At 34.5% G+C, this 24071-nt stretch overlaps 1 protein-coding gene across 3 annotated transcripts in view; it reads right to left on the minus strand.

Moving 5' to 3' along the window:
• Positions 1-4643: 4643 nt before the first annotated feature.
• Positions 4644-24071, minus strand: part of LOC119828250 (neural-cadherin-like) — a 115322-nt gene continuing 95894 nt past the window's right edge. For 2 of the 3 annotated variants that reach the window (XM_038350359.1, XM_038350367.1), the window contains 8 exons: positions 22138-22253; positions 20447-20611; positions 16934-17071; positions 13025-16821; positions 11789-12027; positions 11159-11362; positions 8355-8576; positions 4644-6959 (listed from right to left, as the gene is read on the minus strand). In XM_038350359.1, coding sequence (XP_038206287.1) covers positions 6856-6959; positions 8355-8576; positions 11159-11362; positions 11789-12027; positions 13025-16821; positions 16934-17071; positions 20447-20611; positions 22138-22253 — 4985 coding nt within the window. In that variant the 3' untranslated portion in view covers positions 4644-6855. Of the gene's footprint in view, positions 6960-8354; positions 8577-11158; positions 11363-11788; positions 12028-12369; positions 12606-13024; positions 16822-16933; positions 17072-20446; positions 20612-22137; positions 22254-24071 lie in introns of all 3 variants that reach the window. The other variant, XM_038350375.1, reaches the window with a different exon arrangement.

Raw genomic sequence — 24071 nt, forward strand, 5'->3', positions numbered from 1 at the left:
AATTAGCCAGTAGTTGGGAAACATTCGTGAACATAATCTAGGTTTCTCTTTGAGGTAGGCGATTACTGCGGCAACCACTCGCAATTACAGGTTACACAATTTCTACCGACATGATTGGAGCTAAGTACCCATAATGTGAACTGAACGGTAATATATAAAATTGGGATAAACAATAGGTTATTCTTGACCATTATTATTTTATACAAAAGGATGTTAAAGGAGGATTTATTGTAATCTGGCAGTAAATGGTGATCTTTCACCTGTGAAAGAACAAAAGTAATATCAAAGAGAACTTTTTTTTATACATAAACGAGAAAACATTTGTATCGAAAACGGAAACAAAAATTAGTCTCAACAAGGCAATTATTAAATCACGTTAATTCACAGTTTCATTGTTCACAGGCCATACAATTTACAATTCTGTACTCACTTATAGTCGGTACTATAACCGTTATAACCTATATATAGTCTTTATTGTACCCAAAAAGCGTGTTGGTATTGATACAGAATGCTTAGTTGTGATTTGCATCATGCACAAACCGTAACTAACCAACCTTAGCGATACGTGACGCTAGAAACCACTAGTTTCCCAGTACCCGTTTATGGAAATTGGAACAGACGAACTGAAAGCTTCGGTGTTTTATATAATTACACACAACTCAAACATCACTTGCGTTCTCTTCAAGCATAGAGAGTCAGAAACATTAAGCGCTACATTGAAGTAGGGCTTTGAGGTAGAAGGAACGCACCATATGATTCCTTCAAGTCAACAATGAAAATTAATTAGTTTTCGTTTATGGATTTTTAAGGTTATCTGCGTAGTTTTCTTCAGCTATCCCATTTTACCAACATTTCATTGCGTTTCGCTCTTAACAGGATCAATGAGTGATAATACATTTTAAGCCACGTTCCTTAAGATAGATAGCAAACTATAAAAACATAAATCGGATGTGCACCTATATACAAGAACGAATCTTCCATTAATAACTTCAATCAACCTCTTCATATTTGTACTATTTAATGCCATCAATAGAAAAAAATAATATCGAAAGGAATGAGGCTGCAGTTCAGTGGATTCATATTATTAAAGTTATTCATGTAACAATAATTACAGGCGACAATAAAAACGTGTGACAAAGATTGATAATAATAGTGTCCGCAAAATTACAGACACGAGTAGGCATTTGCTCATTCGAATGTGGTTACGCATTAAATGCAGGCGGTTTCATTACGGCTTATTTTAAACAGCTATTTGAATGCAACAAAACTTAACCAATCACGATTTTAAATTAAATTAAACGGCTTGGTGAAATAAATGATTTGGCAAATTGAAGTGGTATAAGTATATTTAACGATAATTATACCTACATACTACCTTATAATGGATAAACATTTATTGCTTTCCACTGTGAAAGGAAAAAATCTATAGCTCAAAAAATACTCGTTTCATTGAATTTCTCTGTAAAGAACGTTGTTATAACTCAAAATTTTAAGCATTTAAACGTGTTGATTCACTTCCAATGCAGTGAAAATAATACAGTCGAATATGTGAACTGATTACATAAATGTAACCTACATTATATAACATATACAATGGCGTCGCTAAGTGAATTGTATTTTCCCTATTGAGTTATTCTAGATAATACATCAACACGCCAAACCTAGTTTACCAAGCCTTAATTTAGGAACGATCATTTAGCCAACATGTCCGCAATAATCACATTTCTATAACGGTCTGTAACTATATGCAATGTGTTCAAACTTCTAGCGCATATGATTTTATTACAAACTAGCGGAGTTAGCAATTTTCTATGACCATAGGAATAAATTAAAATTTACATAACGATAATTCATTGATTGACGTAGGCACATTTTTCTTGGTAGGTATGACAAATATTATACATTTTTTTTAATCCTTTATATTAATAAAGGCGTTTTACTGAAAAAAAGTAAGTACACCTACAACTAGATAATAAATACTTCAAAATTAGTGTATTCTCGAGTTACCGATTGCAATATTATTACCTATTAGAACGCGGACTCATTTATAAGCAATATATGTTTTCGAAAGATAATATAAACATAGCTTTATTGCTTGTATATTATATACACACCTATCTACGGTACAAAGTTATGGTGCCATTTGTTGACAAAAGTTACGCCTGTATATTGAATTGACTGCTTTCAAAGGAATACGCAAGTAATCAGTTGACATTGAACAAATAAAATTAATTCGCATTACCATCTGTTTCCCGGGCAATATTCATTCGTATCTCGTCGTGCATCAATATTGTCGGGTATATCACGTACGCCAGCGTTTCATTTTGCACATGCTTTAATATGTTTCAGTTCACGTTATTTGCCACATTTGTTAGTCGTATTTGAAACTACACAACCAAAAATCGATATAGCTTAACGCAAGTTTGCGTCCAATTTCTACATGCCACAAAAATTGTCAAAGGTTTCACATACTCGAAGCCTTTGACTTTTCGATTCCACAACTGGCTCACAAATTACATCTGCATATGACTGTTCTCTATTATATATGCAATTATGATGTCTTTTTTATGTTATTTTATAGTCGGCAATGGAGCTGGTGGGACGCCCAATGTTAAGCGCTACCACCGCCCATGAACATTTGGAGAGGCATAAGGTCCATTGCAACCTTACGCCTCTACAAATGGATTGTCGACTTTTTGGGAAGGGATTAAGAAAGGATTGGCGATAGCACTAAAGGAAAAGACTGGGAAGAGTAAGGAGAAGGATATGGGCCTCCGGCTCCCCCACTCACCGAACGAAACACAGCAGAATGCTATTTCACGCCGTTCTTCTGTGGGGGTGTGGTATTTCCCCGGTGCGAGCTAGCCCAATTCTTGCTGGAGCGTGCTCGACTACCACATACATTATAATACATTATAGTAAGTATTATTCGGCTATGGTTTTATTTGTTGATAGGCATGTTTATCGAAGCATTTGTCTTTATAGAAGATCTGTATAAAAATTATGGAATTTTCTGTATGTCTTTCTATAAAACTCGATTCACGATACGAAAATAAGATTACAATACCTTCTTTACTTAAAATTTTTCAAAATAAATTCTATCTATTATTAAGCAGTAGCAGAACCGTCTCTCGTTAACTTTATGTATCTATTTAAGTAACAACACTTCTTTTTTGTGTAGTGTACTTATTTGTATTTTTATGTTTCTAAGAAATATATTCTTGGAAATATTAAAATTAAACTGATAGGTACCTATTAATCGCATTAGATAAATCAACTTCGTGGAGTAAACGGGCAATATTAAAATCTTGTTTGTTCTGCTGATAAAGCTTTCGAAACTTGGAAAAGCAAATTCTTCGGTAAACTTTATACAATGAATTCAGCAATTTTTATATTATATTTGTGTGTTTTATCACAAATTGTAAAATTATTAGTAATAGTATCTTACAAATATAATATAATACCCTTTTAGATATGTATTGAAATTTATTAATTTTATATGACTCATAAATATCAATCAGTCAATGCAAGTTCCTAGAACTTTTTCAGAACAAACCGGTCAATATTGTGCTTGTAATTTGTACGAATGTCGTTTATATACCAAATACTTACATAAAATACTTCTTGTAATAATATGAAATAACTATAGTTTCATACGTTCTCTTTTTTGAGCATTTTCGTGGTACGATCCCATAATATCATAATCCTATATCTGTTAATACCGTTTCAGGTAAAATGTAGCGAATGAAATGCAATTTCAATTTTCATTATATTATTTAATAACTCTCCAATATTTATTTGCACTTTCGTAAATTCATATCAATTTATCTTTATGAAAATATTCAGAATTATTAATATAAATGACCGTCGAAATAATGCATAGCACATAACGATTCATGGAATATTTAATTTAATTCACCACTAATACACACAGGTACATAAGTATGTGTATTTTAAATAAATCCACAAAATTCTCATAAGAGCTCAAGTACTTTCCGTACAGTTAAAAGGCCTTTTGTGGAAAAATCATCTTTATAAATTTTCGCCTAGCAAAGATTTCTTCCGTATCATTTATGAATATGAACGAACTCTTAACGAAGCTTGCAGTGTTCTCTTATCATGAAAGATGTAATGGTTTTCATTTATTTTGTTTATGTACCAGACCTCATATTTATTTATGTTTGCTATTTAATTCATTCGCTGAGATTTATTTTCACTATATTTCTGTTTTATTACGTGAGTTGTATACATAGGTATTGTTGTGTTGTAAGAAAACAAATGAATAATGAGTTATATGATAGAAGTACAGATAGAGAACTCGTTCACCTACAAACTTATTTCAAATTAACTGTTCGCCCTGGCTTCGCCCTCAGAAGTTTTTGCGAGAAAATATTACAAACATACAAATTTGTTTATAATATTAGTGTTGTTAAAGTTGATATATATGATGCGATTGAACAAACACAGTAATTTAATTTCATAGTTTCACTTATTAATTTCTTACTTTTAGTTCTATTCAAAAGTAATAGAGATCCACATTTTGTGTTACTTTAACAATTGTGGATATTATCACTTTAAATATGACACGTTTAAGTGTGCTAAGAGGGGAGAATCACGTAAAAAGGAAAAAATAAAACAGATTGCATTTTTTCATACTTTATTCATTCTTTTATGTAATTTTCAGAGTTGTACAACTAAATAATCACAGTTGAAACAAAACATAACTATGTAGGTATAATAATTAATGTCTAAAATAAAATTACGTGCACCGATCACGTACGGTGTCGGCATTTGTTTGTACTGGGATTGTGTGCTCTGCCGTCTTAATTAGTGTACATACAGTATTTTAATAATCACCAAAATACAGTGAAATATAGTGTTATTTTCATGTGTACCTATATTTAGTAGAAAGCAGTAACGTGTCGAGTAGCAGCTGCGGCGAAACGTTACTCATGATGCATAAATTTCGAACGCAAATGTTTTTGCTTTAAATGTAACAACGATAATTTCGTCGGTAACATGACAGCATGCACGAGCGTGGAATATTTACAGCAATTATCAACATATCTTTGGTAAAAACGTATTAAATTGTAAAGGTACACACATCGCAGACAAAGCAGAGCGTATTCAAAGAAATATCAAGGTTCTTGTGCATCGATTAGCACGTTACTGTCGATTGAGGAGAAAGTATCACGTTCATTATAAAAAAGTTCAAAAAATCAATATACAATATCATATGTATACGACAGAAATATAAAATCGGACCAAACGCTATCGTAATTCGTCTATATATGATTACTGGCAGTGTAATGATATTATAAAAGAACAATAAAACCTAGAATATCAATCTCGGACTAACTATCAACGTCTACTTACACAAATAGTAATTAACGAGAATTGCTTTATTATTGAGACTTGAATATTCATTTTGAGTGCAAACTAGAGTGTTCTTACAGTATTCGAAGTCTATATGTAAAGAAATAACCGAATCTACATAATCTTAGGCTTTCAAACGCATAATAAAAATCAGTCATTTTAACATAATTCAGTATATTTCTAAAATTTACACTGATCCTAATTCGATGTCGAGGTGAGACAGTATTTGCGAAACCTTTAATAAATTTAATTATTTTACTATAAATTCTTAAAAATTAGATTTAAATTAGTGACTTCTAACGGTTCCGGGGACTATCTCACGTCAAAATCGATAACATAAATCTAGCACAACACTCTTAGTAAGTTATTGATATTTTCCTAGGTGCGACTAAATTTATACGTAAATATATGAATAAATAAAGTGCAAACACTTATCGCTATGGTCATTAGCTGCATCGATAATAATGCTAATAAATTGGCACTGTCCCATTCATATCTGCGCTCGTCGGAGCCGACGCCGCGCTCTCGCTCGCACGCACTCGCTCGCACATCGCGCGTCCCGCTCCGCTACGCCTCGCGCCCGGCGCCCTACGTCCGGCGCCCTACGCCCCGCGCCCCACTCGCCCCGAGCCGACAGAGAACTCTCCTCTATCAAAACTACGTATAATTTACCGAGCCCAATGCCCGCACGTGGGTGTCTAAAATTTATCAACTACTCTACATGGAGACTTTAGGAGAGGAACACCAGTTATTGTACACTTACGAAGAGATTTCGAATAGAGATGTCGATCGTTTTATATTAGACTAAATTGGGGGTAGAATTTTATTAAATATTTATATGTACATCCCCCGGCGATTATTCCACATACTGAATGAGCATTATAAACTCGACGTCCGTTCGGACGAATTTTTTAAATATTATTATTAATCATTAATATAAAATATAACATATATTTTTATATTAGGTATAACGATTTGTTACGGAAGGGCCGTAAGTTAAGATATATCACGTAAAGCTGCGGACTTACAAAATACTCGTATAAATTATTCACATTTATAGCACACTATCTACAAACACCCACGGTTGACTTATGGCCCTCCTGCATAAATCCACTTACATCAATAACTTCCAATAAAATACTGACTCATAATATTTATGGCTAACTCGAATAAAAACTTATATCAAATATTTGGTGAAGATACACGTTTTGTCTCAAAACGACGCAATACGCCCCAAACGAGAGCGCTCTTAAGCTAACACGTCTATCAATTAAATATTAATAAACTAAAATGTTCGTGAGCACAGCCCACACTTTAGGTGCGTATCATAATATATTTGCCTAGCCTGTAAACGTAAACAAAAAGACGCGGGTGGTGTCTCTCCCAAGATAGCTTAAAAGTGTCTTATTAATTAGAAACGTGGGAGACAATTGACTAAATTTGCGCGATGTAATGCGCGTGTTATGCGTTTAACCGAACCTACAGTTGCTCGTCCAGATCGGGGCCATACAAATCAGCGAGCTTGTCGAAGCGCGGGCCCCAGGCGCTCAGATAGTCGTACTCATGCGTCTCATCGTCAGTACCTGCCAACAAAAATAACTCAATTATTCAGTGCACCATACAAGGAAAAAGTTTGTATCAGCGAATGTTTATTATAATCCTTTTTTATGTAAAAGCAGTAAATTGAGCTTGGCAGGTCGCCTGATTGTAAGGGAACATCACCGCCTATAAACATTCACAGACGTAAACTATAATAATAATAAAAAGTAAAATGCGTTGCCAGCTTTTAACGAGATAAAAAAGGAGAGAACGGGAAAGGGTGTCGAATAAGATACTTGTAATTTTTCTTTCACCTATAATAGTTAAGAAAGTAATGCTACCTCTTCCATATTTACGTGTGTCCTCAACCAATACTGCACTAAATGATATATCTTATAATATATCTTATATATATTTTATATAATGATATAAGAGTATTATTCTTTCTTTTTCGCCTTTCAATATAAATAAGAAGGAGAAAAACACATTTGCGTTAAAAAATAAACATTATAAAAAGGTATTCCAAAGAGCAAGGTTCAGACAAGCGGCAGTAATGAGCAAGCGACTTATCAAATGAATTCATAATCAGGTCTTTAGCGGTATTTGTTGGCGTATTGCTTCAGTCGCTAACTGCCACCATTGTGTGAGCGGTTGCAGCAAGAAGCTAAAACAAGTGGAATTGAGAAAATGATAATTTTTAATTCATATTGAGTAAAGAAATATGTTTAATCCTAAATTGTCTTTAAAGTAGATTACGCTGAATTCAGAACACAAGATTAATCTGTATTTTAACAATGCGTCACGTATCACGTATCTATCATGTTATATCTTTCGATGAAAAGGTGTAATTTAAGACACGAGAATTACTGATTAAAATGTTTACAAAGCGACGCTTTGTCTCGGTTAAATTTCCACTTGATAAAATGAATTTTAGAGTAGTATTAGTCCTTTGTCTCTAGTGTCATTGGACATACTTTAGACCATTAATCAATTATTTTGCCCGCACAAGTAGGTGATCAATTTCCCGCAATCCATCAGGTCGAGAGTTTTTTCTTCAGCACCGCAAAATTATCAGCTTAATAAGTTACATAAGAAATCATAGACTTACAATAATATAACTTAACTGTAAAATTTATTCATGTTTATTCCAAATACGAGATTTGATCACAATACGAATTTATTACTTATAAAGGAATACATAAATTGACTTTACAAGTATTCAATTAGTCGGAGAAGAAGTAAAGTTTTAAACGATATAAAACGGACAAAAATTATCGCGTCGACTATTATTTTCAGTAATAAAAAATATAGATACGCAAATTCTCTTATAAGAATGTAGAAGAGTATGTGTGTGTGTGTGATAGTGATAAAATATTTTAATTCCAGTGAAAATCTGAAAAATTAATCTATATAATATTATTACAGCAAGTTCTACATACCAGATGCAAGAGACGACAAGGATCCAGCCGTACTGCCGCCGCCCTCGTAAGCATAATTCCGCAGGTCGTCGAAAGGCGGCGCGTTCGGGTCACTGTCCGCCCTCCGCTTGTGCTCTTCAATGAACATGCCCACGTTGGTCTCTCCCGGCAGCGGGACTCCGATGGGAGGCGCCACTCCAACACCCATGGGACCGACTCCAAGCCCGACACTCATTAGTGGATCTACACAAACGGATCGTAGTTACAAATCAATCTTAATGACGAATCGATTAAAAAACCACAGATGCAGCTTTCTGCTTGCTAGTTCAAGGCGAGACAACAATATATTTTAAAATGTGTAAAATATTTAAATACGCAAACAAGATTTCCAGATAACTACTGTTATTATAAATTGGTACGTGCATAACATGTAAAAGTTTGTATTAAGTACTAATTGTTTAATACCAATCAAGTCAAGCCCCTATAAATATTGCACAATATAAGATATTGCAAAAGCATGAATCAAGCTTCTAACAAATGCCGCCTCTATTCCGGCACGCGCTTAACGTTAAAAACTTACAACTTTAACACATAAATCCAGGCTGAAGTACAACTATGTAATTTGCGTCTCGACGAACGCTTTAGATGGAAGACGGCAAAGTTCCATAAAATTGGCTTAACCACGAAATTCAGCGCACACTTTACAATTACTTTACTTCTGAAATCGTTTTAATAATTAACAGCCTTATCTCGTATTTAAGCCCCAGATTTCATTACAAGCCTGAATCGTGAAATACAGATTTTGTGTTGTTGTGCATTCAAGGTTTTATGTTGAGGCGAGATTTTAATTGGGCAAGAATGCTATTATTTATTTTGTTTATAGTTGGCAAACGGTCTGGCGGGTCACCTGATGGTAAGCGGTATCACCGCCCATGTACATTTGGGATTTTAAAGTTAAGAGATAATGGAAGGGATAAACGGATAAGAGGAAAGATAAGGATATGTAATTTGTAATTACTAATTTTTCTTGATTACGAAAATGTGTAATAGCTAACGATTTTATTAGCTACATATTTTTATCATTCCTACAAAAGCAATCCAAGACACATTATTTTACAACGATAGAACAAAAAAATTCAACGTGAAGACTGAACAAATATCTATAAAAAATAAATCTCGATAAAATCAAGAGAAATTCGCAAAGGCTTGTCAATCAGTTTCAGTTGACAAAATGTGCCGTTAAAAAGGGTATGGTGTGGGTAATGAGTTCCGGGATTGTATTACTATGTCGATGTTGAATCAAAACCCAATTATTTTAAGTTGTTATTTTTATACTTTGCCCTATTTGGACTTAATTATATGCGGTATTTATTTAAATCTGTATACGACTTAATGTCAAAACATTAAAAAAGAAACTTCACAAATATATTTACTTTATGTACGCAACTTTACTTCTGATACGTAAACTTTTCAAATGTTGGATTATATATTTTCATGGAGTTGAAGTAGTTAAAAAATATCAACTACTAAAAGGCAGCACTTAAAGAATTAAAAAAAAAAAAATCGTTTGGAAAAGAACAAGTGAATAATGAGTCGGTACTCATAGTTTGTCATTAAATAAGTGACAGCAATACTTCAAATGAAAATTTCAAACAGAATGAAATAAAAATAAAAAAGAGATTGTTACTTTTGCGAGCGTAAAGAAAATTCCGAGGGATTTTTATAAAAGCACCAGTGTCATTGCCGGGATTTTGTCCTTGTCATTTACGGTTCAGCGGCAAGAATAATAAAAGATAAAAATTTATTAATATTAGCACGCCGACATATTTTGCGAAGAATTCTACGCTCTTTAATCATTGACGATTGGTTAATATAATTGTGACATTCTAATGCTAAGTATTTTTATCCGAATATTAAATTTATATTTTTATATATTGAATGAATATAAATTAATAAATCTCATACTTAATGAGTCCTTGTATTATGTTAGTAGATTTTGGATTCTGCTTTGCCTAATTGAAGTAGATGATCATAAATTAATTGATATTTTAATGCGCTTTTAGGGAAAGCGATTATGTCACAGCAAGCGGAAAGTCCGCGTAATAAGATCGCAATTTCTATTTTTCTTTGGAAGGCTACTAATTTCCTCGGTGATAAATTGTTGTGCCAGTTTTTAAGAAAGTAAGATTTATGATTGTACGTTCTTAAAAAGTTTTGACTATTTTTTAATGTTTGTTTTCGGAGCAAAAATCGTTCCAATTTTAATCTGAAGTGTTCGTACTTGCGAAAATCATTTAGATTTGAATTTCGGTACGTCATGGATTGGGCCAAGCATTTAAATTTATTGCTGCCAATGAATAAGAACGCCTAGCAGCACGTTTGTGATTAAATATCTACAGACATTCAAAGTCATGAACAGGTTGCCAACAAATTACCGGGTTTATGTATGATCGATCACTGCCTTTCACAAAATGAATCTAACAATCGTACCCTCTTCAGTATATTCAAATATTTGGTCAGAAGCCTTTTCCGTGTATAATTTTGGGTCTAAATGGCTAATACTTTCGCATACGCAAACTGTTTGAACGAAATTACGTCACGCGTGTAGTTTGCAATTGGATTAATATAAATGGTGCTTTTTCCACCGAAGTTGAATTAAATATTTGTATAAGCTGAAAATCTGTTACTACAATAAAACACTTACAATACACAATGAAATCCATTTTATCTAGCGGTTCGAGTATTACTTATAAAAGGTACAAAACAAGCTTATGTTTAAGCGAAACACATATCCAATATCAAAGGAATCATTGACATCTACTCACAGGGTAATTTAGAGGGAACGTGATCGGGGAGCGGTCCCCCGATGGGAATCTGCAGTGGAGTGATATCAAAAGCTGTCATGTCGTCCTCGCCGCCTCCTTCATCGTCGTAGTTTATTATATTCTCGCGAACGTCGTCGTCGGGCCCGGGGTACTTGATGTGGGCTTCTCGCCGGCGGTTGTACACGACGAACACTAGCACCAGAACTATGAAAAATTTATTTTCGGTTAGTTCGTAAGTTTTTAATCAAACTTCAACCTTTGAACTTTTTAACGGGAATTTCATTTTAGTTTTAGACTACAGTAATTTGCAAATAAGAGCACTTAAGATTGGGTGGAGGGGGAATTTTTGCAAATTCCTGTACTTGATATCGCCCTTCAGTCCATTTAATATTTATCTCTTATAGAATGATTTTATATGGTCGATATAACAATGTACATCTATTTTTTTCGTTGATTATGTAGTTTAGTCCGAACGAAACTATCATAGGGGTAACATCCTTAAAAATGTAATTTTCATCTTACCTTTTTAGTCTAGAATAACTAGCGATAACATGACAAACTGTAAATAAAAGTTTACAACACTATAGATGAGAGACAATGGTATGGAATACATGCAAAAAAAGTGCTCACCTAAAAGCAAAAACAAACAGACAATGATAGCTATAATGAAATCTCTGGAGGGCATGATGACTCCGGACGCGAGGAGTTCTAATTCGCAGTCGTGGCCGGTGTAGCCGAACGCGCATATGCAGTCGTAGCGGCGCGCCGGCTCGCGGTCCACGCACGTGCCGCCGTTGAGGCACGGGCTCGCCAGGCACTCGTTCACGTTCACACACGTGCCGCCCGCGCGCGCCGACCCCCCGGGACACCTACACACAGCGCGCGTTACCTCCGCCGTCCGCCGCCGAGCGACGTCGCGCACTGAGCCCTCCATGCACTACTACACGACTAGCTATACGATCGTACATACATACATATTATGGGATATGGATGCACTTTCAAATTGAATCAATTTTCACGTTTGGGAACGAAAATCATGACCATTTAAACGGAAGAATGAAATACAACTATTAATTGTTATTTTTTCATTTTAAAAGTGCAAATAATAATGAATCTAAATACTATAGTAAATAATATACATATATACGGGTGCTGTTGTGAATTGGTGATGGATGATCAGACGCTGAAAGCGCGGCTAATTAAGTGCTCACTCATGATAATTAGTAGGCAGACGAGAATCGCTGCGAGGGCGCCCATGCTGAGTTTGAGCGTGCGGCCCTCTTGAACGAGTTCACAGTTTTCGCCCCAAAATCCTTCAGGACAATGGCAGCGGTAGCCGGGCTCTCGGTTGACACAAGAACCGCCGTTGCGGCACGGGAAGTAGAGACATTCATTCTTGTCTACGCAACCTTTACCGTCCGACGACAAAACCAAACCCTCACCGCAACTAAACACCATTATGTTAAATGTTAAATAATTATATACGCAATAGTACTATGCTTATTATATATGTAAGGCGACTTGTTTTATAACAAAGTTAAGACAATGTTTTCATAATAATATAAGCTTATAAATTAGTATTATTAAGCATTGAATGGTTAGTTGATTAATCGGTTTAATCTTTTATAAAGCAACATACATACAATATTTAAGTTGGTAAAAAATAATATTAATAATATGATATATCTGCTCATGTCTAAAATATCTCAGTGCGCGTTTGACATATTTATTAAAGAAAAGAAACATTTAGTTGTATATAAATGATTATTATATCAAAAGTATATTTTGAATTAAAAAGGTAAAAATAAATTTGTTTGTAAAATATAATATTCCTTTATTTTGATTCAATGAATAAGTAATACTTACGTGCATTCATATTCGTTCCAGAGATCCACACAGACAAAGGGTTCTGTGCAGTGCACGTTGATGCAAGGACTGTTGGAAGGACAGTTACGGTCCAAATTTCTTGCCATCGTAGCTTGTCCCCACTGAGTGCCATTCATAGCCGGAGGAAGTGGTAGGTGCTTCCCCTCCAGACGTATGTCATCTAAACAACCTTTTTGGAAATCAGCATATACTTCAAATGTCCTTACACCAGTATATTCAGCTTTACCTCCAGCATAAACTCCTTCTTGTTTATCTACCAAGAGCCATTGGTGGCCTTCAAAAGTGAATGTCTCATTGTATCGACGACCTTCACCTCCATCTATTTCCAAAGTCGCAGCACTACCATACCTGCTAACTCTAGCTATGTGCCACTGACCATCGTCTACAGCAACAGAATTTAGCCATACATCACGTTCTTCAGTTCGTAAGGAGTTCAAATTGTATCTAAAGTGTAAACGTGATTCTTTAACTTCAAGTATACCATATTCTCGGTTATGTTGGTCACTTACTCTGAACAGTTCTCCATGAGGTTCTCTAGTTCGGAATCGAAGTTGAATTTGTGTGCTAAATCGATCTGGTTCAAAACTAAGAGCAAACTTTACATAACTTTGAGGTCTAAAGCTAGTAGGCGTTGTGGGTAAGTTACATGATGGTCCAGTCCAACCAGGTTGACATTGACATCTAGCTTCTGAAAAGCTACCAACACATGTACCGTGCTCCCAACATCTGGATGTAGTGTCGGCTTGATTACAAATCTCTTCAGTTTGAGGGCAGCCAGCAACTGAGTTTCTAGATAATCCAGGATGTGCTAAATCGTATAATTTACTATTGTGAATCAGATTTCTGATACATCCATCAAAACCTTTACCAATAGGCATATATTGCCAATGATAGTGGGTTGGATCAAAGTGTTCTATGTATAAACCACCAACTTGTAATGGTGCGTTTACATTCAAGTATTCATTAAATGGTGGAATTGTTCCAGTAGCTTGACAAGTGGAATCATCGAACTCTGGGGGTGTGCCATCTTCCATTTCCTGTATATCAGCAGATTTACAGTAATCAACTATCATCCTTACATTCTCAGTGTCCCAGAATATATCCAGCCGATGCCATTCACCGTCATCTAATGGTTTTTTAGTTTTAACTCTCAGTTCTAACGTGCCGGAACCAAAATCGATAAGTAAACGAGGATTGCCCCTTTCTAATTCAACAGATATAAAATCAGATACCATTATTTCTTCAGGTTCAGGAGGTACAATCGGGCCATTATATATCAAAACACCTTCAGATTTTCTAGTAATGAATTCAAAACTTAAATGGGAACTATCACACATTTCAAGTGAAGGATACCACGCCCATCCAGTACCTCTAAAGCTTCGAGACGTTTGTTGACATCGAGGACCAGTGTAACCCGGAGGGCAAGAACATGTTAGTCCATATTTTCCTTCTATACATCTTCCTCCATTATAGCAAGGAGAGTTACGACATGTTTCTGCTTGCGTGAAGTTTCTGGCACCACATGTGCACTCTGCAATAACATCAACGCGTACACCCACAAGAGCTGTTTTATTTGCGTTGACCATGTAAGGTAAATTACTAATATCTAACACATTGGTACAAGATCCTTCACAGGCATGATTTTCATAAAGACATTCATCAATTCCAACCATCGTAATGTTTATTCCTACTGCTCTTTCAATTTCTTCTCTATGCATTAAAACTATTCCGTTGAGCCGGATTGGTTTATAGTAGTGAGCACCATGTGCTGCGAAACGAATGTCTGTCACCGGTGGATGCTTCTTTCTTAATTGGACACTAAAAATGTCAATGTTCTCTCGTTCAGTATTAAGTAAATCGGCTAATTTATCCTTAAAAATGTCTAATTTACTTCGAGATACACTTAACGTCTTATAATTCCAAACTCGTATAAAATCTTCGTCTGATATACCTGATATTCGTATTGAGCCCGAATTTATTATTGCATCGTGAGATATTTCTTTTACGTATACAGTAACGTTTGCAGGTACGTCAGTTTGTGTATGTTTTCGATCGTACACTTTGAATTTTAAATGATATCTGCCTTCTCTTGTTTTATGTTTCATTTGTATCATTCCAGTTTCTTCATTAAGTGTAAAGTTCGGATGTTCAGAGCTTTCCCAAAAGAATTTTTTATCTGGTAGATCCCAATCGTCAAGATCATACACATAAACGCGTCCAATTTCAGTATCAGGAGCTTGACCTTGATAATTGTAAACAAGAATTTCCTTAGATCCGGGTTGCATTTTGTTGTCATTTACATCACCAATTACAACGGTCAAGGTGCTGGTTCCAGTCATAGCTGGGTTTCCATGGTCTTTAATAATAATAGGAATAAGATACTCTTTTTGTTGCTCTCTATCGAAAGATCTTAATGAAGATACAATTGCCATACCATCGCCGTTGGCACCCTTTTGATCTTGTTCTACTTTAAAGGAAGCCCTTATAATATCATCAGCACCTGGATCTAATCGGAATTGGAATGGTGGACCATTACTTTTAGATCGATCGTCATCGTCTGTAGCCAAAATTTCAGCTACTTTTTTAGGAGTTATGTGTTCAGTCAAAACAGGTCTATAATCCTTCAAAAATGTTGGTGCGTTATCGTTAATATCTTGGACGATAACGGTTAATGTGGCTGTAGCCGTTCGTGGCGGTAACCCGTCGTCAATGGCTAATATTTTAACTTGATGTCGAGGTGTGTCTTCTCTATCCAACGAGCGTTGTATGCTTACTGTTCCTTCTTGATTAATAGAAAATTGTCGTTTTCTATCTGACGATCTATCGATTGCATAAGATACTTTACTTTTACCACCTTGATCTGGATCAGTTGCTTTAAATGTTTCTAAACTTTTACCAACTTCAGCATTTTCATACACTGACACTTCAATGTTTGCTCTTTCAAATTGTGGCTTATTGTCATTAATATCCCTCAATTTAACAACCACCCATGAATAAGCTACATGATATTTATCGTTGTCGTTATCTTCACCTTTATCGTTTACTTGTATTCTGAATCTGAATCCATTACTTTGTAATTGATCTTCATAGTCCAAAGGTTGTACGATTTTTAAAGACCCGGTACCGTCGTTATTCCTAACCATAGTAAACTTATCAGCGCCATATCCACTGTTTTCAATAACTTTATATTGAAATTTATTTGTCTCGTCTTCGTCATGTACAGTAACAGTCAAAATAGGCATTTCGGGAAGGTTTGTGCCATCGGTTTCATCAACTTCTGTAAACCATTCATCTTTTGTAAATTGCGGAGGCATATCGTTTATGTCTTTTACACGTATTGACGCCGTTCCAGTACCTTTCAACCCCCCACCGTCTGATGCAACAATTTGTATTGAATAATCTGGTGTCCTTTCTCGATCTAAGCAACATACAGCTGTTTTAATCACACCCGTTTCTGGTTCAATTTCAAATATTGGAGAACCAGTTTCTTCTTCAATTACATTTTTTTCAATAGAATACCACAGTTTTGCGTTATTACTTTCAGCGGGATCATCATAATCAATAGCTGTCATAGTCATAACAACCATTCCAGCCGTTCCATTTTCAGTGACATTACCGAAATAAACGCCTTGAGGGAAAATGGGTGCATTATCATTAATATCTTTAAGATTAACTTGAACATCTGCGTAGCCGACTAGCCCTTCGCCTCCTTCATCTTGAGCGAAAACAGTAAATCTCCATTGAGGTCGTCCATTAGGTTGATCACGATCTAAAGGCTGCAAGTAAAAGCTTAAATGTATTTCAATTTATCTTAATTATTAGTGATACAAGAATTTGTTTTTTTAGAAAATTCATATTCAAGTAAATTGCATATTCAACAAAATTTACCTTCAAAACAAATATTTCTCCTGTTGTTCTATTAATGTCAAATTTACTATTAGAAGGATTATCCGGATCAATTCCTTGTCCCGTTAGGAAATATACTATATTTTGCTGTCTATCCTTATCCCCATCAGTTGCAGTAACCTGTTTGAGTGGAAATAATTTACGGTGTGAGTTATCCTTACGTTGATCTAAATCGTGACAATCAATTTCATATACTGAAACTAAAGCAATATTTATTTCGTTTACTTATATTACTTTACAAAATATAGAGATAAAAACTAGTAATAATTTGTTTAACAACTGTTAATGATTAGGCAAATAAGATTATTCACTTAAGATATTAAATAGATTTAATTAAGAAAGGCGCAACACTTTACTAAATTACTCAATGTCTGCAAAACATTTCTTCTGACAAATTTATTTTGCAGCAAATTGAATGTGGAAAACAATATTACGCTTTGTTATATCTATTTGCAATCAAGATAATTATCAATTAAGGATCCATTAAGTACATTGGCCGAATATTGCCGTTAAATGTATGGGATCCGGTGTCCGACTCTCCAATTATGTCGGACTAGCTAGAGCCAGAGAAATGACGAGGGTCGACGTTAGCGTAATTACGCGGATCATTTGTGAATCTCGCTAAAATATAAAAAGGTCTGACACTCAAGTGAGTGTGAAAATAGACAGATATTTGCAATTATGAAGACAAAAATATTTTTGAGGGCTTCTTAACATCAATTCATTATTATTCTTTAACAAGTAAAGGTCACATTCCAAAAACCGAAACCTTTCACGATTGTAATTCCATTTTCATTTCTATAGTTAAATTTATTTAAAAGTTTCTTTCATGAAATATTTAATCTCAGTTCACTGATTCGTTTCATTTTCAAGAAAGAGTTTTAAAAGATACTCGCAAACGCTGTTAATTAAATAAACGAGATAAACAAAGGCTGAGTTTCAGTCGACTTCAAAATTGAAGTAGATGCTTTCTACATAAATCATGCATCAAAGACATTGAAATAAAATAAAAGAAACTTTCTAACTACACAATGAAGCACCAATCCACGCAATTTTGTGCATACTTACCGCATTCACCCATTATAAGTCTTTTTCTTCTATTTAAAAGATACTTTTTACAGGTTAAAATAAAGTATACCGTATATTACTTCTAATGCACTTACAATCTAAAGGAAAAGTGAAAATAAAGTTACAGTTAGGAATCCATAAATCCCCGCAAGCTATAATAGAGCAAGATTTCTTTAGTATAACAGATATGGAAGGGGAATGAATTATAAATAAAAAATAAAAATTATATTAATGTGTCGCTGCTATGGATTAATTTTAGGTAACAGCTGTATTTCAGGCTACAAATAATAATTTCAAAATAATGAAAAAATAAAAAACTTAAAGTTTGATGACAAGTGTCACAGAAATAAAATATTTCGCAGAGACTTTTCTCGGTTATTTGATATGTACATGAAATTGCATTCAACATACAACAGTCTGATTTTTTTCTTATATCTTAAGAGAAATGTAAATATTTTAAAGCGTTTCTTAACATTTTATTTGTGCATTTGTTAATTGTTTTTTATGATTGTGCATTTTATTTACAAGTATCTTAATTATTTAGATTTATAACCAGGTGTAGGTACAGATAGATTTAATTGAATTCCAGATCTATTCTCTCAATGAACTATCAGTAACTCTGCGAAATACAAAAATAAAATAAAACAAAACCTGTATAAGGGAGTGGGGGTAGGGTCCGGTTTCCTCGAGGGCCTGGGTAACATAGGCACTGCGGGTGAACCGTGGCGGAAGGTCGTTGATATCTAGGACGTGGACCACCACGCGCGTCGAGTTCTCGTTGCGGCCGTCGGACGCCACCAGCGTCAACTCGTACTGCGCACACGCACACATTAGCCAACATGCTCATGCAAAACTAATATTTTTCATTTTTCGTGTTTAAAGTGCGCTGTTGTGTGTGTATCCATGTGTGTTGAAGAAATGATTGTTTATCATTTCTTCTTTTCTTATCTAAACCAGTATTCGTTTACTTCATATGTGGAAGACATAATAATATGAGGTACCCCGAATTTTCGGTTTAGCAATGGTTTTTCATTTCATCACAAAAATTGTATTTCGAAATATTTTCCGGTGTTTTCGATGCTCGTTCATGTGAGATTTTTCAAATTGAAAGAATTACGCTATACATTTGGTTTCGATGTTTGAGAATTGTATCAGTCTTAAAAAAATACAAAATTCGATATGAATATTTTAATAGTCAATTAGTATCAATTTGTATTCTATTGCAAGCTTATTGAAATTATTTAATTGTACGTCTCGTTCGAATATTGATGTGGGGTTTAAAAATATTCGTATGGAATCCTTGATAATCGAATGTTGATTACGCGAGCGTCCTTAAAACGCGTTATTAATCGCTATTATTTATTTAACATGGTACATACTAAATGTAATTCAAGTACAATGTTTTTCCAATGTAATAAAACAAAGGGTATGTTACATACATAAACATGCTAATTTACCGTATAAGTTAAAATATTTAAGTCAAACAGAGGAGTACACTAGAGCATGAATGCTAAACTTTGCTTTTGAATATTGATGCTAGCAAACATCGAAGTTAGAGTTCGTATTAAAACTCTGTAGTATATTGATTAATCATGTGTTTTACTCATAAAGAGATTAATATAATGTTCTTGTTCTTTGTCTGTTTAATATTTTGGATTTAATTAACAATTCTTCTTTGATTTCTTATCAGAAATTGGTAGCTGTTTAATCAAACCTTTACTAAATAACATAATTAGATTCCTAATGATTAACAAACAAAAAATGGTTTGATAAAAAAACACACACATTTTAAGTTGACAAAATGTGTAACGCATTTGTCGATAAGGATATCAAGTTACGCAATTTTAAATGTAACATTGAACTCCAATGTATTTAATAAGTACGGCTGTCGAGCGTGTGGGGAATGGTGAGTGGAATCAAAGCGATTGTTAAAACTCTTTATAGCAAAAGAGAATATCACGCGGCTCAATGAATATCACTAGATATGGCGGAATTGTCGCGTTCGATCCAATATAGTCCGATGGTAATTTCAATATCAAGCGCTTATGTTTCAGCGAAAAAGAGTAGGTATTTTCACATTTTCTTTTATAAAATGTTTATGCTTGTAGTGGATTTTACAACCAAGGAATACAAAAACAGAGCATAATAAACGCTGCAACGCAATTCGAGGACGCTTTGTTGTTTGCACATGAAAAAATTGCGTGGATGCAATTGCTTAAAAAAAGAGCACACTAGCTGTCCAACGATACTACAACAAAAAGTAAGATTTCGAAAAATTCATGCCATGCAAAACGAACAAACATCTATGTCAACCCACGCATCAGAAATATAACCTCACACGATTCTTTTTCAAGCTTAACGTTGCGAAATAATGATGAAAGGTGCTATAAAGAATCGAATGAGGCCCTCTATCGTCACTAAGCGGACCTGTAACACACGCTTGGGGAGATTGCGGTCGTCTTCTTCTGTGATTTGGGTTCGATATGTGGGTCTCTCGAACACGGGAGGATTATCGTTGACATCCTTCACATGAATCACAACCGTGGTGTAGTTTTCCTTCAGGTTGTCTGACGCAGCTAACTTCAGCTCGTACTATCCACGTTTATTTGGGCGGATATAAGTGAAATTTGTTATTAACAATATCATAGTATTCTTAGTTGAAAATATGACTTAAAAGCATTTCAACTTTAAATATTATGTTAGGTTTATATATATAATTAAATCTTATTTAACTTTCATAATGACTAATCTTAATTATGATTAACGAAGTAATTAAAAAAGTTTATCTGAGTAAAATTACGTAAAAGGAACTCCAAAAACGCTCCACAGAGGTTTGATTACTTAGAATTTTCTTGTGATTCATAAGTTACGTTAACATGTTCAGTTGCTGGCAATTATAACTTTTTTCTGTCAAGAAATTATGCAAAGAAATTTTTAGAAAGAAAATTTTAAATGTAGAATTCAATAAAACGAAATATACAAGTCGATATTTGGTAGTGATTCGCCTTATTAAATGTTTAGTACTCCGGACACGTTATGTTTAAGCGAAAGAGTGGTTGTGCAAGCATTGTGGTTGGGCCCGGGCAAGTTATTGGTATCATCTGTCAGTGTCTCTCAGTAATTTCCTCGGCACTGTAGGAAATGTTTGTTTCAAAAGTCATCTCACGCGTTTCAAAAGTTACAACTGTCGTCGTCTACCATTTCCTGTTATAAAATACTTTGAAGTCTACATAAAGCTATATTATTTTAATACATATGAAAATAAAAACAGATACAGATACAGATACTTCATAATATTCAGACACAATAGCAACTCGTTAATATTTGAGTACATTAAATGTTAATGCACGCTGATATCAATTAAATCGATTTAAATATAATGATTTCTATCATGTACCTAGTGTATATTTGTCTGAATATTTTTATTTCAATTATTTGGAATAATAAGTTTATATCTCTCATTTATCATTACACCTGCTGCGAAAAATGGATATTATCGCGACCAACAAAATTGTAGACATTTATTTTGTATTTCAAGCGGGATAAAAGCGAAAAGAAGCCTGGAAAATAAAATGGTTTACATCCATTTAAGCTCTGTGAGGATCTGCAATTTAATAGCAATCCGGCCTTTGGTAGTAGCTCAGAGCCGGCTTGCTTAAATGGGTATTAAAGATTAAATTATTTATCTCGCTGAAAGTTCGACGAAACTTCCTCTGGGATAACAAAGAGGGTTCTTATGATAGCTGGGTATTGCTGAGCACGACCCGCCCGCCGTGCTACTTTGGACGTACCTTGCCCACGGGCAAACACTTTGTTTCGCAATTTAACCCGCTCAGTTCACTGCAAAATTAGTTCTTAGCGTTTGTTGGATAATTTTTAATTTGTTTAACGGAACTTGATGAATGCGAGGCGCATTTGAACGGCATTTTTATGCCAATCCTGTACTGTATTATTTCAATGATTTGTTTACAAATGTACCTAATATTTATATATTTGTAATAACTATTTCATTTATACGCTTTAAATTTATAGCGCATCTGCGATCTACACTTTGAAATAAATATTTGTATTGAAAAACAATAAATTACTATGCAAATTGAAGACTTTCCGTTACTCACCCTTTTCCTAGTTTCATAGTCGAGCGCCCCTGCCACATAGATAGCGCCGGTCATGTTCTTGACGGCGAAGGCACCGCCTATGTTCCCGCTCGTAATCTCGTATCGAATACGCGATGCTGTAACAAAAGTTTTGAGGTTAACGTGACGAAAGAAAAGTATTTATTGATAATGTATATGCACCTCAAAAGGAATTTATCATCGCCCTCAATATAGACATAAAAATCATGAATTGTGATACGATACCAAATTGCTATGCAGTAAGACTTTACTTAGAGCGAGACTTTATTTAAGACTACCATTTATCATAAACATTGGCATTCACAAAACTCTCAATACTGAAAATATGAGAAGAAATCTTAAGTATACGAGATCCTTAAATAACCTGAAAAACTTAACGCTTCAGCGCACAAAATCGGTTTGAAATATTATAGCGCTTTCTTTAAACGACGTGAGTACCTACATTCTCGTATTGAGTGGGGTATTGAAAAATTGAATTCTTTTCAGATTTACGACTGAACTGTCAGAAGTAATATGATCGTTGGGATTGTATCTGCGCCTGGTTAGACTGTGTATATATATTACATATATATTAATTTGGATATATATATATATATATATAGGATATATTAATTTATATAATTTTTTTATTATAACACATATCCAAATTGTTGTTTTCTTCCTGTAAAGTGTACACTAAATATCTATACAACTATATATTTTGCTTTTACTTTATCTACTTTCAGATACCATAAGGAAATAAATTATTTAGGGAAAATGATTTAGCAAATATGATAATGGGTAGGTTACAAAAAGGGGAAAATAATTCATTCGTTCTGATTACTTCAACAAAGTTATCCTATTGGAGTTTGAAAATTAGAAGGTGACTTTCGGCGGTTAGTAATGATCGGGACCACACATTTTCCGTGTATCTTGCTTAAATAGTAATCGGAATTCCATTACTAGAAATGTTCGGCATTTCTAGATAAGGTCCGGCACGTATGAAGGGTCTGGATTTGGCCAATGATTACCTATAATAATGATAGGATCTCGGCGATTATGAACGGTATTGTCTCACAAACCAGCATGTATATATAGCGATTATAAATATAAATAATAGAACAGAATTAAGTTTTATAAACAGTCAAACGACAAATTGAAGAAGGTAATTAAATTTTCATTCTAATGAGATTTGTAAGTAACAAAGAGCTTAAGTGACGTCTCCCAAATCTAATGTAATTTTAAATACGTTATGCAAATTTTATATCCTACCATTTAACTCAAGACCCTGATGGGTGTAATAAAGTTAATATGATTGCGTACGGAATGTATGTACGAAGTAGCGTTAATGTATACGCAGCGACTTATTGTCAACGCACGGTTGGTAATGAATGAATACTGTATTCTCAGATTAATTGGCATTTGGCTTTTATAAAGAAGCACACCCTCGTGCCTCCCTTCAGTTGAATTTCATTTCGCTTAGCACAACCACAACGGAGCGTATAGTTTAAGACTTTTGTGAATAAAGTTTTCGTCCGGAATAAATTGTTATTTATGACTTTAGTTCCTTTTCGAGGCGTTGACGTAAGCACAGCAGAAACTTAAAGCGAGTAGGTTGTACAAGATCTAGAAGCTTGAAGATCTCAGAAACATTGAAGGAAAATAGCTTTCAAGTAAGCGATTGAGTGAATACGCTCGAATGCTTATGGTTATACCATTAAAATGTGATCAATAAAGTGCATAGATGTTAGTGGCTTCTATAATGATAACACGACTTCCCGTGAAGTGGCTATATAAGTGTGAGTGCACTTCCAACGAGGCAGCCTAATGATAGCACTAATGGGTGAACAAGGCCTCTTTTGTTAGAGTCCCCGACCAATCGCTTTCGACTTTCCGTTATCTTAAATCAATGTTAGCAGCAGGCATTTATCATATTA

The sequence above is a fragment of the Zerene cesonia genome, chromosome 1 (genome assembly GCF_012273895.1).
Source record: "Zerene cesonia ecotype Mississippi chromosome 1, Zerene_cesonia_1.1, whole genome shotgun sequence".
NCBI lineage: Eukaryota > Metazoa > Arthropoda > Insecta > Lepidoptera > Pieridae > Zerene > Zerene cesonia.